The sequence below is a fragment of the Pan troglodytes genome, chromosome 18 (assembly GCF_028858775.2).
Source record: "Pan troglodytes isolate AG18354 chromosome 18, NHGRI_mPanTro3-v2.0_pri, whole genome shotgun sequence".
Classification (NCBI taxonomy): Eukaryota; Metazoa; Chordata; class Mammalia; order Primates; family Hominidae; genus Pan; species Pan troglodytes.
Genome location: NC_072416.2, coordinates 26,046,507 through 26,065,369, shown reverse-complemented (window position 1 = coordinate 26,065,369; position 18,863 = coordinate 26,046,507). Strand labels below are relative to the sequence as shown.

Below are 18,863 nucleotides of genomic sequence, written 5' to 3'. Positions count from 1 at the left end.
AGCCCAGGCCCTTAACCATTATATTTCACTACTTCCTTGGTATTAAAGAGAGAGAGAGAGTAACATATGCACAGGAGTGTGGCTATAAGAAGGCATAGTCCAGGGAAAGGTGAGAAGTTCAAACAGAGCTGCATGAATAATATCAGTAAACAGTCTGGGTGTGATCTCAGTGCTTTGGGAAGCTGAAGTGGGAGGATTGCTCGAGGCCAGGAGTTCCAGACCAGCAGTTCCAGACCAGCCTAGACAACATAGCAAGACCCTATCTCTACAAAAAATTAAAAAACTAGCCAGCATGGTGGTTCATGCTTGTAGTCCAGCTACTCGGAAGGATTGCTTGAGCCCAGAAGTTCGAGGCAGCAGTGAGCTAGGATTGCACCACTGCACTCCAATGCGGGGGACAGAGTGAGACAAGATAATTAGTAGTGTTATTATTAGAGAATCACACTTTTGTAGGGGAAATGTAACTGAAGATGAGGCAGATAAATAGATCGGGATCAGCCTGCGAAAGACCTTTCTGGCCAGCCTTGGGAGTTTGGCTTTTATCCCTTAGGCAGCAGGTAGCCTTCATAGGTTTAAAGCTTCATTTATTTTTATGCAAGATGAGACAAGGGCCCAAGTCTGCGATGAGGAAAGGTGATTGTAGCCGTTCAAGCACATGTTGAGGACCCCAAATTGGAGGACCAATTTCTCCATTTAGTCAGTCAACAAATATTTATTGGGCACAAACTCTTTTCTAGGTTCTAAAAATACTCTGTTGAACAAGACCCAGTGTTGGATTGGAGAGGTCCACAGGGGCCACGTTATGCAGGGATTTTATTTTTATTTATATTTATTTATTTATTTATTTATTTATTTATTTATTTATTTATTTTTGAGATGGAGTCTCACTCTGTTGCCAGGCTGGAGTGCAGTGGTGTAATCTCAACTCACTGCAACCTCCGCCTCCCAGGTTCAAGTGATTCTCCTGCCTCAGCCTCCCGAGTAGCTGAGGCTACAGGCACACACCACCACACCCAGCTAATTTTTGTATTTTTAGTAGAGACAGGGTTTCACCACGTTGGCCAGGCTGGTCTTGATCTCTTGACCTCGTGATCCGCCTGCCTCAGCCTCCCAAAGTACTGGGATTACAGGCATGAGCCACCACGCCTGGCCAGGGATTTTATTTTATTTCTTTATTTTTAAGAAACAGGGTCTTGCTCTGTCACCCAGGTTAGAGTGCTATGCAGGGATTTCAGTGTCACATTAAAGAGTTTGATTTTAAGGCCAGGTGCGGTGGCTTATGCCTGTAATCCCAGCACTTTGGGAGGCTGAGGTGGGTGGATCACCTGAGACCAGGAGTTTGAGACTAGCCTGACCTACACAGCAAAACCCCGTCTCTACTAAAAATATAAAAATTAGCCGGGCATGGTGGTGCACAACTGTAATCCCAGCTACTTGGGAGGCTGAGGCAGGAGATCACTTGAACCTAGGAGGCAGAGGTTCCAGTGAGCTGAGATTGTGCCACTGCACTCCAGTCTGGGTGACAGAGGGAGACTCTGTCTCAATAAATAAATAAATAGAGTGTGAATTTAATTTAAAAATAAGGCATTGTAAGATTTTTAAGCAGCGGAGTAACATGGTTCAGGAGGCTATTGCTGAGGTCCAGAAAAGAGATGATAGTGGCTTCAACTGGGGTGATGGCAGTGAAGATGATGAGTAATGGGTATATTTAAGATATTTTTAGGCTTGGCATTGTGGATCACACTTGTAATCCCAGCATTTTGGGAGGCCTAGCCAGGCAGGTCCCTTGAGCCCAGGAGTTTGAGACCAGCCTGGGCAACATGGTGAAACTCTGTCTCTGCAAAATATATAAAAATTATTCAGTCCTGGTGGTGTGTGCCTGTAGTCCCACCTACTTGAGAGGCTGAGGTGGGAGGATCACCTGAGACCAGGAGGTTGAGGTTGCAGTGAGCAGTGATTTCACCACTGCACTCCAGTCTGGGCAACCGAGTGAGACCCTGTTTCAAAAATAATTTTAAAATAGGCCGGGCGTGGTGGCTCATGCCTGTATTCCCAGTACTTTGGGAGCCCAAGGCGGGTGGATCACCTGAGGTCAGGGGTTCAAGACCAGCCTGGCCAACATGGTGAAACCCCGTCTCTACTGAAAATACAAAAAATTAGCCAGGCGGGTGGCGGGCGCCTATAAAACCAGCTACTCAGGAGGCTGAGGCAGGAGAATCACTTGGACCTGGGAGGCAGAGGTTGCAGTGAGCCGAGATTGCGCCACTGCACTCCAGCCTGGGTGACAGAGCGAAACTCTGTATCAAAAAAAAAAAAAAGACCATGGAAAGCAGGCACTGGGGCCAGACCCATCTGAGGCTTAGTTTTAGCTCTGTAAGATCTTGGGCAAGTTACTTTAACCTCTCTGAGTTTTCTTATCAGTAGGAGGTGGCTGCTAATGACCGCCGTGGACATTAAGTAATATGATGTATGCAAAGCTCCTGGGGCATGCCTCCTTGCAAATGGAGTTATGATTTCACTGGTGGTGGCAAGTTGGTGTTGGGACAGGTTGATTGTTGATTCTTTGTGATATCAAAGGCCCTTTCCCATCAGTCTGGGGACGTGATCCTGGCAGGGGCCACCTCACTGCCCATCTCCTCTCCTGCCCCATATTTTCTGCAGGCTCCAAAAACCGTTTGGTTGGTCGTGCATTTCCTTTCTGTTGTCTGATTTGTTTCCTGTATTTTACTGGTGGCTGGTCCAACTTTCACCTTTTGTGGCTATCACTGTTGTTGGTTTTTTTTTTTTTTTCAACTACAGAAACAAGTCACCAAGCTCTCCAGAACATGCCCAAAGTGCTCCGTGATGTTGAAGCCCTAAAACAGGAGGCATCTTTCCTGAAAGAACAGATGATTCTTGTCAAGGAGGACATTAAAAAATTTGAACAGGACACATCTCAATCCATGAAGGTATTTTGGCTCCTGTTGTAAATGGTGATTCTTGCTTTGGGAAGGTGGTCACTCTCGTAAGGGCTTTAGAACAGCACGGTGTTTTGGGAGGCCAACCATCACTCAAGATTCTGCCCAGCACTCCAGCTATGCTCTTTTTTTTTGAGACAGAGTGTCGCTCTGTAGCTGGAGTGCAGGCTGCAGTACAGTGGCGTGATCTCAGCTCATGGCAACCTCCACCTCCCAGGTTCAAGCGATTCTCGTGCCTCAGCCTTCTGAGTAGCTGGGATCACAGACGTGCAACACCATGCCCGGCTGATTTTTGTATTTTTAGTAGAGACAGGGTTTCACCATGTTGCCCAGGCTGGTCTGGAACTCCTGGTCTCAAGTGATCCTCCCATCTTGGCCTCCCAAAGTGCTGGGATTACAGGCATGAGCCACTGTGCCTGGCTCCCCGAAACTATGCTTTTGCTTGGGTCTTTCAGCTAGTTCATCTCTTCACTGCTGAATAAATTTAGCCAGATGATTGGTGTTTTGGGAGACAGAAGCTCCCTAAAGACAGGAGCAAGCCACCATACTTACATTTCAAGTCCCTGGTGGCAGATGGAGAAAAAGGACCTACCCCTTCATTTTTCACCCCTCACGCCTCTTTCAGGTGTTGGTAGAAATTGACCAAGTGAAGTCCAGAATGCAACTTGCTGCCGAATCTCTTCAGGAAGCAGATAAGTGGAGCACGTTGAGCGCCGATATTGAGGAGACATTTAAGACTCAGGTAGGTTTCTTGTTTAGGGGATGTTATGAAAGGTATTTAAGCAAGAACTTGAGGTTTGGAGAAAGCAAAAGAGATACAAAGTTGATAGCCAATAGCAGCATTCAGAAACTTTCAGACTCAGGGTGGGGAAGATCTGAAGCTGCTCGGTGTGTTTCCAGCCTCTTTAGCTTGCACCCTCTGTGTGACTGAAGCCTCTTAGTCACAGAATGAGTTCAAGAGAAGCCTCGATAAAGATGTACAGGCACCAGGCACTGTGGCTCATACCTGAAATCCCAGCTCTTTGGGATGCTGAGGTGGGAGGATCACTTGAGGCCAGGAGTTTGAGACCAGCCTGGGCAACATAATGAGACCCCCATCTCTACAAAAAAATTAAAAAATTAGCCAGGTGTGGTGCTGCACATTTGTAGTTCCAGCTACTCAGGAGGCTGAGGTGGGAGGATCTCTTGAGCCCAGGAGTTGAAGGCTACAGTAAACTATGATCATACCACTATGCTGAGGGACAGAGCAAGACCCTGTCTCAAAAAAAAAAAAAAAAGAAGAAGAAGAAGAAAAGAAAAACCAGCACAGGCAGAGAAGGTTGGGGGTAAATGGACGAGAGGGTGGAACATGGGGACAGGGGAGCCTTATATACCTTGGGGACTTGGTGGGTTATTGACCCCTTCTGAGGCTGCAAAGTGTGGAAAATAGTAACATTTTCCACCTGGGATGTAAGGATGAAGTAAGATGATGTCTTATGAAGAACTCTTACTCAATTGTAAAGCAAAATGAATGATTTATCAGTCAATTTTTTAAAAAAGTTACAAATGCACATAGGAACAAATTTATTACACAGGAATAAACTGCAAAAAATAAGTTTTTTTCCTAACCCTGACCCCCACCTTAGTCCTCTAATTTTTCTTTTTTTTTTTTCTTTTGAAACGGAGTCTCATTCTGAAGCCCAGGCTGGAGTACAGTGGCATGATACCTCCACTTCCTGGGTTCAAGTGATTCTCCTGTCTCAGCCTCCCGAGTACCTGGGATTATAGGCGCGCACTACCATACCCGGCTAATTTTTGTATTTTTAGTAGAGATGGGATTTCACCATGTTGGCCAGGCTGGTCTTGAACTACTGACCTCAGGTGATCTGCCCTCCTCGGCCTCCCAAAGTGCAGGGATTACAGGCCTGAGTCACCATGCCCGGCCAGGGGCTAATTTTTCTTGTGCGGACAAGCCCCGTTATCAACTTTATGCCCATCCTTCCAGATATGCACATACATATTTATGTTCCCTGCCTCTTTTTTTCCTCACAAAGCTCATTGTGAACACTGCTTTTCACTTTATTTTTTCACTCAACAATCTATCTTTTATTTATTTATTTATTGAGACAGAGTCTTGCTCTGTTGCCCAGGCCGGAGTCCAGTGGCATGATCTCGGCTCACTGCAAACCTCTGCCTCCTGGGTTCAAGCGATTCTCCTGCCTCAGCCTCCCGAGTAGCTGGGATTACAGGTGGACGCCACCATGCCTGGCTAATTTTTGTATTTTTAGTAGAGATGGTTTCACCATGTTGGCCAGGCTGGTTGCAAACTCCTGACCTCAGGTGATCCTTCAGCCTTGGCCTCCCAAAGTGCTGGGATTACAGGGGCGTGAGCCACCCTTCCCGGCTGCCTGACCAATTTCTTAAAATGTTTTGTAAAGACAAGGTCTTGCTATATTGGTCAGGCTGGTCTTGAACTCCTGGCCTCATGCAATCCTCCTGCCTCAGCCTCTGAAAATGCTGAGATTTATAGGTATAAGCCATTGTGCCCAGCCTGGATGTGAATATTTTTAAAACTCTTAGCACATATTGCTAAATTGCCTTCCAGAAAGACAGTATAAATTTAAATTTATGATACCAGATTGTCTTTTTTCTTTGTACCCTCACCAACAATAGCTATTATAATTTTTCAAACACTTTTCCAATTTGTTAGGAGGAAAATGACACTTTCTTGTTTTAATTTAATTTGCATTTATTTGAGTACAGGTTTTTTGTTTTTTTTTTGAGACAGGGTCTTTCTCTGTTGCCCAGGCTGGAGTGCAGTGGTGCGATCTTGGCTAACTGCAGTCTCCACCTTCCAGGCTCAAGTGATCCTCCTGCCTTAGCTTCCTGAGTAGCTGGGACTACAGGTGCGCATGACCACACTCAGCTAATTTTTGCTGTTTGTAGAGACTGGATCTTGCCATGTTAACCAGGCTGGTCTTGAACTCCTGGCTTCAAGGGATCCTCCTGCCTCAATCTCCCAAAGTGCTGGGATTACAGGCATGAACCACCACGATGCCCAGCCCCATTTTCGTACTTGATGAGTTGCCTTTTCATGTATTTTATCTATTCCCAATTGAGGCAGTAGGGATCATTTAAAATAAATATTCTCTATTCTGGTCTTTTCTAGGACATAGCTGTGATTTCTGCCAAGCTAACAGGTATGCAGAACAGCTTAATGATGCTTGTTGATACACCAGACTACTCAGAAAAGTGTGTGCACTTGGAGGCACTGAAGAACAGGCTGGAGGCCCTAGCCAGTCCGCAGATTGTAGCGGCATTCACCTCTCAGTCTGTAGGTGAGTGCTAGCTGCTTCTCATCTCTGTGTATATCTCTCTATAAAGATAAGGCCTTGTAAGTCTTCAGTTTTTAGAATGTCTTAATGGTGATTGAATTATATAGATTAGAAGGAACTCTGTAATTTTTTTTTTTTTTTTTTGAGACGGAGTCTTTCTCTGTCACCAAGGCTGGAGTGTAGTGGCGCAATCTTGGCTTACTGCAACCTCCACCTCCTGGGTTCAAGTGATTCTCCTGCCTCAGCCTCCTGAGTAGCTGGGATTACAGGCGTGTGCCACCACACCCAGGTAATTTTTGTATTTTGAATAGAAACGGGCTTTCACCATGTTGGCCGGGCTGGTCTCGAACTCCTGACCTCAGGTGATCCACTCGCCTCGGCCTCCCAAAGTGCTGGGATTAACAGACATGAGCCACCGCGCCCGGCCAGGAGTGTCTTTCTATTGCTTTTATGTGTAGAAAGCAATAACTGCTTTTGGAATTCTTGGGTCACACACTTTCTCCTTCAGAATTCTTCATTGTCTTCTGCCATCTATATTTATTTTTCTTTTCCCGCAGAATGTCTCACAAAACAGCCAAATATACTTCTGTAAAGGCAAAAGGTGAAATGCTACTTCTGTGAATTCTGTCTTCTAGTGCGAATGCATTTCCCTCTATATTCTGATAAGTATGAGATTGGCCTGCTGCTTCTTCCTATTATTTTTTTTTTGTGTGTAGCTTGTTTCTTTTCCCTGAATAGTTATAACAGGGACTGACAAACATTTCCTGTAAAGGGCCAGATCATAAATATTAGTATTTGGCGGCCTTGTGGTCTCTCTCACAGATACCTCTGCAATTGTGGCACAAAAGCCCACTCGTAAATGGATGGGCTTTGCTGTGTGCCAGTAAATTTTTTTTGTTTTTTTAAGACGAAGTCTCGCTGTGTTCCCCATGCTGGAGTGCAGTGGCGTGACCTCAGCTCAATGCAGCCTCTGCCTCCCAGGCTCAAGCGATTCTCCTGTCTCAGTCTCCCGAGTAGCTGGGATTACAGACGTGCGCCACCACACCTGGCTAATTTTTATATTTTCAGTAGAGATGAGGTTTCACCATGTCGTCCAGGCTGGTCTTGAACTCCTGATCTCAAGTGATCTGCCCACCTCGGCCTCCCAAAGTGTTGGGATTAGAGGCGCGAGCCACCATGCCTGGCCAAGTAAAACTTTATTTACAAAAACAGATGGCAGTTTGGCCTGCTGGTGCATAGTTTGCCAAATTATGGCTTATAAGATTCTTTTACCTTGTAGTTTAGTAACTTCTCTAGGTTCTTTTTCAGTTTTGAAAATTTTTAACTTTTCCAGGACCCAGCGTCAGCCCTTTTCACCTACCAATTCATATCTTCATTTATAGAAAATCACCTTCCTTAAAAAATTTTTTTTTCTGTTTTATTTGTTCTCTTTTCTGTCTTTGAGAACATCAACTATCTGTTCATTAGCTCTCCTTTTTCCCTCTCCATATATATCATATTTTCTCTGGTCTCTTTTGGATGTTTGCCTGCTCCCTCTCAGTCCCCTCCTGCCATGTGTGGTTTTTCTAAAGCTTGTTTTTCATTTGGCTGATGGAGTTTTCTGAAGTATCTGTTCCGGAGCATATATGCAGGGCAGCGTGAATCCATGACTCTGGTTTGCAGTCCTCAAACTTCACCCAAATAAACTCTCTACTTATTTAAAAAAATAAAGTATCTGTTCTCGGCCGGGTGCAGTGGCTCATGCCTATAATCCCAGCACTTTGGGAGGTCAAGGTGGGAGGATCGCCTGAGCCCAGGTGTTTGAGACAAGCCGAGGTATCACAGCAAGACCCCGTCTCTACAAAAAATAAAAAATTAGCTAGGCATGGTAGCGCACGCTTGTAGTCTCAGCTGCTCAGGAGGTTGGGGCAGAAGGATCGCTTGAGCCCAGGAGTGACAGAGTGAGACCTTGTCTCAAAAAAAAAAAATAGGTTTTGTTTTCTTTGTTCTACTAATTAATTTTTAATTTTTGTTAAGTCATGATTTACTTCCTAATTTTTTTCCTTAGCTCTGCCAACCTCCCTCTGTATCTCATTGTAATACCTTAGATTCTTTTTTTTTTTTTGAGATGGAGTCTCATTCTGTCACCCAGGGTGGAGTGCAGTGGCATGATGTCTGCCTCCTGGGTTCAAGCGATTCTCCTGCCTTACCTCCCAACTAGCTGGGATTACAGACATGCGCTACCACACCTGGCTAATTTTTTGTATTTTTAGTGGAGATGGGGTTTCGCCATGTTGGCCAGGCTGGTCTTGAACTCCTGACCTCAGGTGATCTGCCTGCCTTGGCCTCCCAAAGTGCAGGTATTACAGGCATGAGCCACCGTGCCCAGCATTTTTTTTTTTTTTTTTTTTTTGTATAGCTGGGGTCTTGCTATATTGCTCAGGTTGGTCTTGAACTCCTGGCCTAAAGTGATCCTCACACCTCAGCCTCCTGAAGAATTAGGTCCTGTTAAAGAAAGGACATGTAATTTCTTTGAGAGTGTGAAGCAATTATTGCCTAAGATTTTCTTTTCTTTCTTAGGGAAAATCTTTGGAAGTGTTCTTTTTTAGAAAAAAATTTTAAAAATTGTGGCAAGATGCATGTAACAAAATCTACCATTTTAATAATTTTTAAGTGTGCATTTCAGTAGCATTAAGTACATTCACGTTGCTGTGCAAGCATCACCACCATCCATCTCCAGAACTTTTTTCATCTTTCTGAACTGAAATTTCATACGCATTAAACAGCAACTGTCCATTCCTCCTACCCTCACCTGCCAGCAATCATCATTCTACTTTTGTCCCTATGAATTTGACTACTCTACATGCCTCCTATAAATGGATTCACATAGTATTTTTCCTTTTATGGCTTAGCATAACATCTTCAAAGCTCATCCATGGTGTAGCATGTGTCAAAATTTCCTTTCTTAAGGCTGAATAATATTCCATCTCATATATTACCACATTTTCTCTATCTATTCATCTGTTGATGGACATTTAGGTTATTTCTACCTTTTGTCTATTGTGAAGAATGCTAGAATGATCATGGGTGTACAAGTGTCTGTTTGAGTTCCAGCTTTCAATTCCTTTAGGGATCTACTCAGGAGTGGAATTGCTGGATCATATGCTTATCTTTTTTTTTTTTTTTTTTTTGGAGACACAGTTTAACTCTGTTGCCCAGGCTGGAGTGCAGTGGCATGATCTGTCTGTTTGAGTTCCAGCTTTCAATTCCTTTAGGGATCTACTCAGAAGTGGAATTGCTGGATCATATGCCTATCTTTTGTTTTTTTTTTGGAGACACAGTTTAACTCTGTTGCCCAGGCTGGAGTGCAGTGGCATGATCTCGGCTCACTGTGACCTCTGCCACCCAGATTCAAGCGATTCTTGTGCCTCAGCCTCCCGAGTAGCTGGGATTAAAGGTGCGCACCACCACACCTAGCTAATTTTTGTATGTTTAGTAGAGATGGGGTTTCACCATGTTGGCCAGGCTGGTCTCGAACTCCTGGCCTCAAGTGATCCACCCGTCTTGGCCTTCCGAAGTGCTGGGATTACAGGTGTGAGCCACCACACCCGGCCATATGGTAATCTGATGTTTAATTTTTTGAGGAGCTGTTATACTGTTCTCCATAGTGGCTGCACCATTTTACACTACCACCAGCAATGCACAAGGGTTCCAATTTCTCCACACCTTTCCAACCCTTGTCATTTTTTGTTTTTTTTGGATTATAGCCATACTAATTAGTATGAAATGGTATCTTATGGTTTTGATTTTCATTCCTCTAATGATTAATGATATTGAGTGTATTTTCATTTGCTTATTGACTATTTGTATATTCCTGGAAAAATGTCTATTCAAATCCTTTCCCCATTTTTGTTTTGTTTTGTTGTTTTTTGAGACAGGGTCTTGCACTGTCACCCAGTCTGGAATGCAGTGGTGCAATCATGGCTCACCGCAGCCTTGACCTCCCAAGCTCAAGTGATCCTCCCACGGCAGCCTCCCAAGTAGCTGGGACTACAGGTGTGCACTACCACGCCCAGCTAATTTTTTGTTTTTTGTAGAGATAGGGTCTTGCTATGCTGCTCAGGCTGGTCTTAGACTCCTGGACTCAAACAATCCTCCCTCCTCAGCCTCTCAAAGTCCTGAGATTACAGGCATGAGCCAGGGTGCCTGGCCCTTTACCCAATTTTATATTGGGTTATTTGGTTTTTTGCTGGTGAGTTGTAGAAATTCTTCATATATTCTGGATATTATTCTTTTATTGAATATATCTTGCAAATATTTTCTCCCATTCCATGGATTGTGTTTTCATTCTATTATTGATGAAATCTTTTGATGCCCAAGTTTTTATTTTTATTTATTTATTTTTTTTGAAACGGAGTCTTGCTCTGTCTCCAGGCTGGAGTGCAGTGGCTTGATCTCGGCTCGCTGCAACCTCTGCCTCCCAGGTTCAAGCGATTCTCCTGCCTCAGCTTCCCGAGTAGCTGGGACTACAGGCGTGTGCCACCACGCCCAGCTAATTTTTGTATTTTTAGTAGAGATGGAGTTTCACTGTGTTGGCCAGGATGGTCTCAATCTCTTGACCTCGTGATCCACCCGCCTCAGCCTCCCCAGGTGCTGGGATTACAGGTGTGAGCCACTGTGCCCGGCCCCAAGTTTTTAATTTTGTTGTAGTCCAATTTATTGAGTGCATAGGTACCGTGGTGGAGTTTTCTTTGTTTCTGCTGATTCTGTTTGTGTGTGATAGTGCTTTTGTTCTGGGCCTGGTATTTACTGAAAAATAGTGGAATTTCCTTGGAAGCCCCTCCTTGTTTAAGAGCGCTTTCCTTTAGCCCTTGATTGAAAGTTTATATTCTCCACTGTGCTCTTCAGTTAGCTAGAGAGAATGGCCTTAGTACTCATCTCCAGCCCTGTAATTCCCTCTCTTCCTCATTTGTTAATTCTTTATTTTGAGTCTTTTCTTCATTCACAGAATTCTAAGGCTGGAGCTGGGGGGTTGGAAAGTTACCATCTAGGAGCTTCGTTCCTCACATTCTCTTGTGAATTTGTGGCTACTACAGAGCTCACTTTTCTGGTTGGGGTTACATCCAGTTCTGTGGGGTTGAGGGAGTGGGAGTGGGGATGGAGAGGTGGTGGCTCCATGCATTTAAGGTTTTTTGTTTGTTTCCTTCTGAGTGAGCTGGCTTCTGGGAGCTGGTGTTGGATTTGAGTGATGCCTGGTGGTTCAGCATCATGGGTTTGGTTTTGGAGATAAGCAGTTTTTGACAGCTTTTGTGCACAAATTTGAATCAGGCTTGACTCTAGGCAGGACATGGATTCAGAAGGCGAAAATGGCGCTTTTGAGCTCCATAGGCCGCCTCCTCTGCTGGGCCGCAGTGGAAACAGCCCTCCCTCCCATGCCTGGCCCAAGCCCCCTTGGCCCCCAGTCTTTGGCCCTTTATACTGTTCTGCGCCACCCTTAGCGCCCAGACTTTTACCAGCTTCCCCACCCATTGTGGCCCAAAGTGATTAGATATCTAGTTGGGATTCTCTGAAATATGTAGTACAGATATTTTCCTGGCTTCAACGCAGATAAAACAATGTTTTCTTTTGGTGATTAATCTTAATTTTGGCGAGCATCAGGAAGGGTTCCCCCGCCCCACAGGTAATGTGCTGTTTATAATCAGCCATGTTTCCTGGAAGGCTGAGGTAGTTCTTTATCTAACAGTTTTTACTTTTTATTTTTTTTGAGACAGAGTCTACACTCTGTTGCCCAGGCTGGACTGCAGTGGTGTGATCTCGGCTCACAGCAACCTCCAGCTCTTGGATTCAAGCGCCTCAGCTTCTGGAGTAGCTGGGATTACAGGCATGCACCACCACGCCTGGTTAATTTTTTATATTTTTAGTAGAGATGGGGTTTCACCATATTGGCCAGGCTAGTCTCGAGCTCCTGACCCCAGATGATCCACCCACTTCAGCCTCCCAAAGTACTGGGATTATAGTCATGAGCCACCTCACCCGGCCTAGCTAACAGTTTTTAAAGGGAATTCTCTGATAAATTTGTTCATCCCCAACATGTTCCCCTTTTCCATCTCCGAAAATGACAATGTGAGTATAGCCAAGTATACATGCCCAGTTAATTTTATATAACCAATGAATTCAGCTGATACACTGAAGCAACTTTTTGTAGAATTATTTTAATTAATTTTTTTGCTTCTCACTGGTCAAACCCAATTTATAGAATTTTGTTTTTTGAGCTAGAATCTTGCTCTGTCACTCAGGCTGAAGTGCAGTGATGTGATCTCAGTTCACTGCAGCCTTGTCCTCCCAGGCTCAAGTGATACTCCCAGCTCAGCCTCCTGGGGTTTACAGGTGCACACCATGCCCAGCTAATTTTTTCTATTTTTTGTAGAGGGGTCCTGTGTTGCCTAGGACATTTTTGAACTCCTGGGCTCAAACAGTCCTCCCACCTCAGCCTCCCAAAATGCTGGGATTACAGGTGTGAGCCACCACATCTGGCCTATGGAATAATTTTAAATGTAACAGGAAGATTCATTTATTTAAGTGTTCTTATGAAAATAATAAGCATTTTAAAGTTAAATATTCGTTTTCTAACTCATGGATTTCTGCCCATTAAGTCAAGTTCCACTGGCAGGTCTCCAGCGCTTAGCTGGGTGTCCCACAGCGGTTGCTGTTACAACATTTCCTTCTCAGCAGTTTATTGGGCTTCCCAGAAGTGAAGGGGAACAGAGCAAATATAAGAAGTTTGGAGACCTGTTAGCTCAAGGCTTTTTTTTCCCTTCTTTTGATACAGTTCTAAGGCTGTGGCATGTACATTTTGGCCAGAAGGGGGCGGACAGGAGCCAGAGGTGGCGCTGCTGTGCACACTATTCAGAGACTGCACTGAAACCCACCTTCCTGTCTGTCCAGCGGTGAGCCTGGAAGCAAGTGCTTTGCCCAGTCATTTCCTCTGCCCTTAGGGAAATATGTAAGAAACTACTTGATATTAAGCCCATAACTTGGGTCTTAGAATCCATTGTTATGTGTGGAATGCTAATAGTTACCAAATTATTTGATTTTATGTTTTGTTTTTTTGTTTTGCTTTGTTTTAGAGGGAGTCTTGCTCTGTTGGCCAGGCTGGAGTGCAGTGGCGCGATCTTGGCTCACTGCAACCTCTGCCTCCCGGGTTCAACCAATTCTCCTGCCTCAGCCTCCCAAGGAGCTGGGATTACAGGTGTGCACCACCACGCTCAGCTAATTTTTGTTTTTTTTTTAGTAGAGATGGGGTTTTGCCATGTTGGCCAGGCTGGTCTCGAACTCCTGACCTCAGGTGATCCGCCTGCCTTAGCCTCCCAAAGTGCTGGGATTACAGGCATGAGCTACCGCGACCAGCCCAAATTATTTACTTATTCCTCAAACCACCAGATATGTTGACATATAGCAGTTCAGTGTGTTTGCTTTTTTAAAGTTCCCATCTGGTATAATCAAAGTAGGAATTTTGAAAGACATAAATAACCTCTCAATATCATGTTAAAATATGAATTCTGTGAGGAACAGTGGGGAATACCTTGCAGTATCTGGTTTTCACGTCATGCTTATTTTTCAAATTTATGATCCTCATGCATGAGTTAATTCAGTATCTAGGCAGGAACTTGTGAATACTAGCTTCCATATATCCACCTTCATCCTGGTGAGTTTTTTCTCATGTCTACACCAGAAAGACTGGTAACAGTATATATACATTGTATGTTCTTTAGATCAGTCCAAAGTGTTTGTGAAGGTGTTTACTGAAATTGACCGGATGCCCCAGCTCCTGGCCTACTACTACAAGTGTCACAAGGTAAGAAGCTGTGCGCGATGACAGTTGTGCAGTTGTGGAATGCTCATAACTCTGGGTCACAGAATCGCAGGTTCATAATTCAGAAGGTAAGAACATTTGTCTCCTTGCCCTCTGGCTGTTTTTCTCTTAGTTAGCCAGTAGGGGGTGCCCTTGGTCTAGCATATGGATTTGTTTAATTGCCAGTTGGAAAAAGTTATCCGTTTTCATTCTCTTTTCTGTTTACAGCTGGATTCATTATAGACTTGAAACGTTGTTTTAATTTATTCTCATTTTTGTCTTTTAAGGGAGATTTATGTCTTAAGCTTTATTACACCCTCAGAAGGCAGTAAGAATTTCTCTTTTTTTCTTTAGAGATAGGGTTTCACGATTTTGCCCAGCCTGGAGTGCGGTGACTATTCACAGATCCGATCATGGTGCACTACAGCCTTGAACTCCTGGGCTCAAGTGATCCTCCCGTCTCAGCCTTGTGACGAGTTGGGACTACAGGCGCGTGCCACTCCACCTGGCTTGGAATTTTATGTTTTCTAGGTTTGCTGAAGTTAGATTGCCAAAAAACTTGACAGCTTCCTGAACTGACCTTAATTCCTTCAAGTCCAGTGCTCTGTGTCTTTTAAGCAGTGATGTTAGGACATGAAGCTTAAACATACATGTCTGCCCGCTCTTGCCCCAACATCTATTCAGAAGAGTGATGGTGTGCCAAGTGGTTGCACATTACATGTTTTTAGGGCAGGATAAATGGAGAGGGGATCACATCCGCAGGGTGACAGATTAAAGCTGTGAATCAGTGCAGATAACTGCAAATGTTTTTTTTTTTTCCTGCCTTTCTTTGAAGTGGATGGACCTCGCTGGGCTGCCCAGTGAGCCCATTGAGCAATCCGTGATTACGCTGGGTAGCAGGGCAGGGCAGTGTTCGCAGGCAACCTATGTTGACGTACCCAATAAGGTTCCCTTTGTTCTGTCTCTGCAGGTGCAGCTTTTAGCAGCCTGGCAAGAGCTGTGTCAAAGTGACCTATCCCTGGACCGGCAGCTTACCGGACTCTATGACGCCTTGCTTGGTGCTTGGCACACACAAATCCAGTGGGCTACACAGGTAACAGCTCATTTTTGTTCTAGGGAGAACAGAGTCTGTGGTGACAAGGGAACGGGTGACTGCCTCGGGAGTGGCCACCCTCAACTGCAGAGCACAGCTCAAAGAACTTCCCCGTTTGTTGCTGTCATTCAAGGGGTTAAAAAATAACCAGTTAGGCTGGGTGCGGTGGCTCACACTTGTAATCACCACACTTTGGAAGGTCGAAGTGGGCGGATCGTTTGAGCCTAGGAGTTCGAGACCAGCCTGGCCAACACGGTGAAACCCCAACTCTACAAAAAATGCAAAAGTTAGCCAGGTATGGTGGCACAATTACTAAGGAGACCGAGGCAGGAAGATTGCTTACGTCCAGGAGGTTGAGGCCACAGTGACTATGATCACACCACTACACTTCAGCCTGGACAACAGAGCAAGCAAGACTCTGTCTCAAACAAACAAACAAACAAACAATGACAAAAGAAAAAACGATGACCAGTTAAATGGTTTAAGTTTAAAAGATAAGCTTAGAAACCCACATCAGTGAAATCTTTAGGTCTCCACTGAAACTATTCTTACCACTCTTATCTATAACTTAAATAGGACCTAATGTGACAATGCCGCCTGTTGTCCAGCAAGGGAGCCTGTGGAATTCCTGAAGGCCATTTTCTTCCCATGTAAAAGCAGGAGGCCCCTCGTCAGGTGGTGTTCGAATGAACAGGAATGTTTTTATCTTTACTTCAGGTAAAATTTACCTACCTGAAGTGAGTCTCCCTTGTTCTCATGATACACCAAGAAGTAGGGGAAGAGATAATTTTAAAGGTACCCCCTGACTAGGAGTGAGGAGAGACAGAGGAACTTTGTTTCAAGTGGCAACTATCCATCATTTACTTTCCTCAAGTCTCTAGGCATTTCCAGCCATAAAGGTTTTAAACCGTTGTTCTCTTGCCTTGAGACAGGAGGCACAGTAGAACCTCTTGTAAGTAGGGGAAGAGCCTGTCTTACTTTGCAGTAATGACTTACTGGGCCTGTTTCTAGTGTGGCTTATTTGATTTATTTTTTTCTTATTTATTTATTTTTTTTCTCCAAACCCTTGTGTTGAGGGCCGATTTTCAATAGCACTCAGATAGAGAGCTATTGAAATAGATTGCAGTGAGGGAGCTGCTCTGCTATGTACGAAACCCCAACCTAGAAGCAGGTCATCTACGAGTGGTTTAGTGTCACGTTCCCCATATTTTATTTTTTACTATAGTTGTGAATCACTCTTCAGATTTTCATCAGTCATTTGCTGGAATGAACTTGACTAAGGTTGGAGAGAATTCCTTATACTGGGTCATGTCATTCAAGTTGTTGGTTAAAGCACTTTTCTCCATCCTTGTTCTTTTTCCTTGAACTAACCTAATTCATTCTTAGGATTTTGTTTTGTTTTGTTTTGTCTGAGACAGAGTCTTGCTCTGTCATGCAGGCTAGAGTGCAGTGGCATGATCATGGCTCACTGCAGCCTCGGCCTCCTGGGTTCAAGCTGTCCTCCTGCCTGAGCCTTTCAAGTAGCTAGGAATACACGTATGTGCCACCATGCCTGGCTAATTAAAAAAATTTTTTTTTGTAGAGATAAGGATCTCACTGTGTTGCCCAGGCTGGTCTCCAACTCCTGGCCTCAAGTAATCCTCCCACTTTGGCCTCCCAAAGTGCTGGGATTACAGGCATGAGCCACCACACCTGACTTTATTTTATTTTTCTTAAGAAGAATATTTCTTTTTTTTTTTTTTTCTTCAGACAGAGTCTTGCTCTGTCACCCAGGCTGGAGTGCAGGGACACAATCTCGGCTCCCTGCAACCTCCGCCTCTCTGGTTCAAGCAATTCTCCTGCCTCAGCCTCCTGAGTAGCTGGGATTACAGGCATCCGCCACCACTCCCAGCTAATTTTTGTGTTGTTAGTACAGATGGGGTTTCACCATGTTGGCTGGGCTGGTCTCGAACTCCTGACCTCAAATGACCACCCACCTCGACCTCCCAAAGTGCTGGGATTACAGGCATGAGCCACTGTGCCCGGCCAAGAAAAAAATGATTCATGTGTTCTTGCCTCTTCTACTACTTCTTGTATCACAAGGATAAAAACAGTTCATGTCCATACATACGAATGCCTTTCGTCATCTAAGAAAAAGAACTTAGACTTCTCAGACTTCTCTTTGGGCCTCATCCTAGATTTTGGGAGACATGAGTTTCTGCTGATTTATACTGTTGGCCTGTGGCCCATTTTCTTTTCAGGATGGAAGCATAATAGTTGGGCCGTCCCCTCCTGAAGGTCGGTATAGCACACAGGAGCCAGGGCACATGTGTCTCCTTCAGATTTTTCCCCTTAGCATTTTCATATGAGAAATTTCCAATATATAAAAATGTTGAGGGAATTGTACAGTGAATACCCATGTAGCCACCTCCTACGTTGTACAGTGTGCATTTTGCTCTATTTGCTTTATTGCAGATCTGCCCGTCTATCCCTGTCTCTGTCTGTTCATTAATCCATCTTATTTTTTAAAATTATTTTTATTTGTATTCTTTTTTATATAAAAATATTAAATTAAACAGAGATGGGGTCTCACTATGTTGCCCAGGCTGGTGTCGAACTCCTGGGCTCAAGTGATCTTCCCGCCTCAGCCTCCCAAAGTGCTAGGATTACAGACATGAGCCAAAGTGCCCAGTCAATCATCTTATTTGTTTTACTCATTTCAAAATAAGTTACAAGACTGGGCGTGGTGTCTCACACCTGTAATCCCAGCACTTTGGGAGGCCGAGGCAGGAACATCACCTGAGGTCAGGAGTTCGAGACCAGCCTGGCTAACATGATGAAACCCCATCTCTACTAAAAATACAAAATTAGCTAGCCGTGGTGGCAGGCGCCTGTAATCCCAGCTACTTGGGAGGCTGAGGCAGGAGAATCGCTTGAACCTGGGAGGTGGAGGTTGCTGTGAGCCGAGATTGTGCCACTGAACTCCAACCTGGGCAACAGAGCGAGAATCCATCTCAAAAAAAAAAAAAAAAAAACAGAGTAAGTTGCAAACTTCATTCACTTCAGACCATACATATTATTAACTAGAGTTCAATGTTTACTTAACATTTTTTTAGGTAAAATTGTGAAATACAATCTTTTTTTTTTTTTTCTGAAACAGGGTCTTGCCCTGTTTTCCCCACTGGAGTACGGTGGCATGATCATGGCTCACTGCAGCCTTGACCTCCCTGGGCTCAGGTGATCCTCCCCTCTCAGCCTCCTGAGTACTGGGACTACAGGTGCGTGCCACCACACCCAACTAATTTTTGTATTTTTTGTGGAGACAGGGTTTTGCCATGTTGCCCAAGCTGGTCTTGAATTCCTGGGCTCAAGTGATCCTCCCACTGTTGGGCCGCACGCCTCCCAAAGTGCTGGGATTACAGGAGTGAACCACTGCACCCAGCCATAGTGATCTTAAATATGCCATCCCATTCATTTGACAACTACAAATACCTGGGTAGCCTAATCCCCTTTCAGGATCCAGAACATCCATATCACCATTGCCCTGGAAAGTTCCCTCATGCTCCTTCCCAGTTGGTCTGTGCACCAGCACCCTCAAGGCAACCACTGCCCTGATTTTTTCCATCATAAGTTAGTTTAATGTGTTCTAGAATTTCACCTAGCTGGAATCAGACAGCATTTCATCTTTT

At 44.5% G+C, this 18,863-nt stretch overlaps 1 protein-coding gene across 3 annotated transcripts in view; it reads left to right on the top strand.

Moving 5' to 3' along the window:
- The window catches only part of COG7 (component of oligomeric golgi complex 7), a 64,734-nt gene that overhangs the window by 4,426 nt on the left and 41,445 nt on the right, over window positions 1-18,863 (top strand). For all 3 annotated transcript variants that reach the window (XM_510875.8, XM_063796853.1, XM_009430497.5), the window contains exons 2-6: window positions 2,800-2,948; window positions 3,583-3,699; window positions 6,106-6,274; window positions 14,023-14,105; window positions 15,073-15,195. In XM_510875.8, coding sequence (XP_510875.2) covers window positions 2,800-2,948; window positions 3,583-3,699; window positions 6,106-6,274; window positions 14,023-14,105; window positions 15,073-15,195 — 641 coding nt within the window. The remainder of the gene's footprint in view (window positions 1-2,799; window positions 2,949-3,582; window positions 3,700-6,105; window positions 6,275-14,022; window positions 14,106-15,072; window positions 15,196-18,863) is intronic.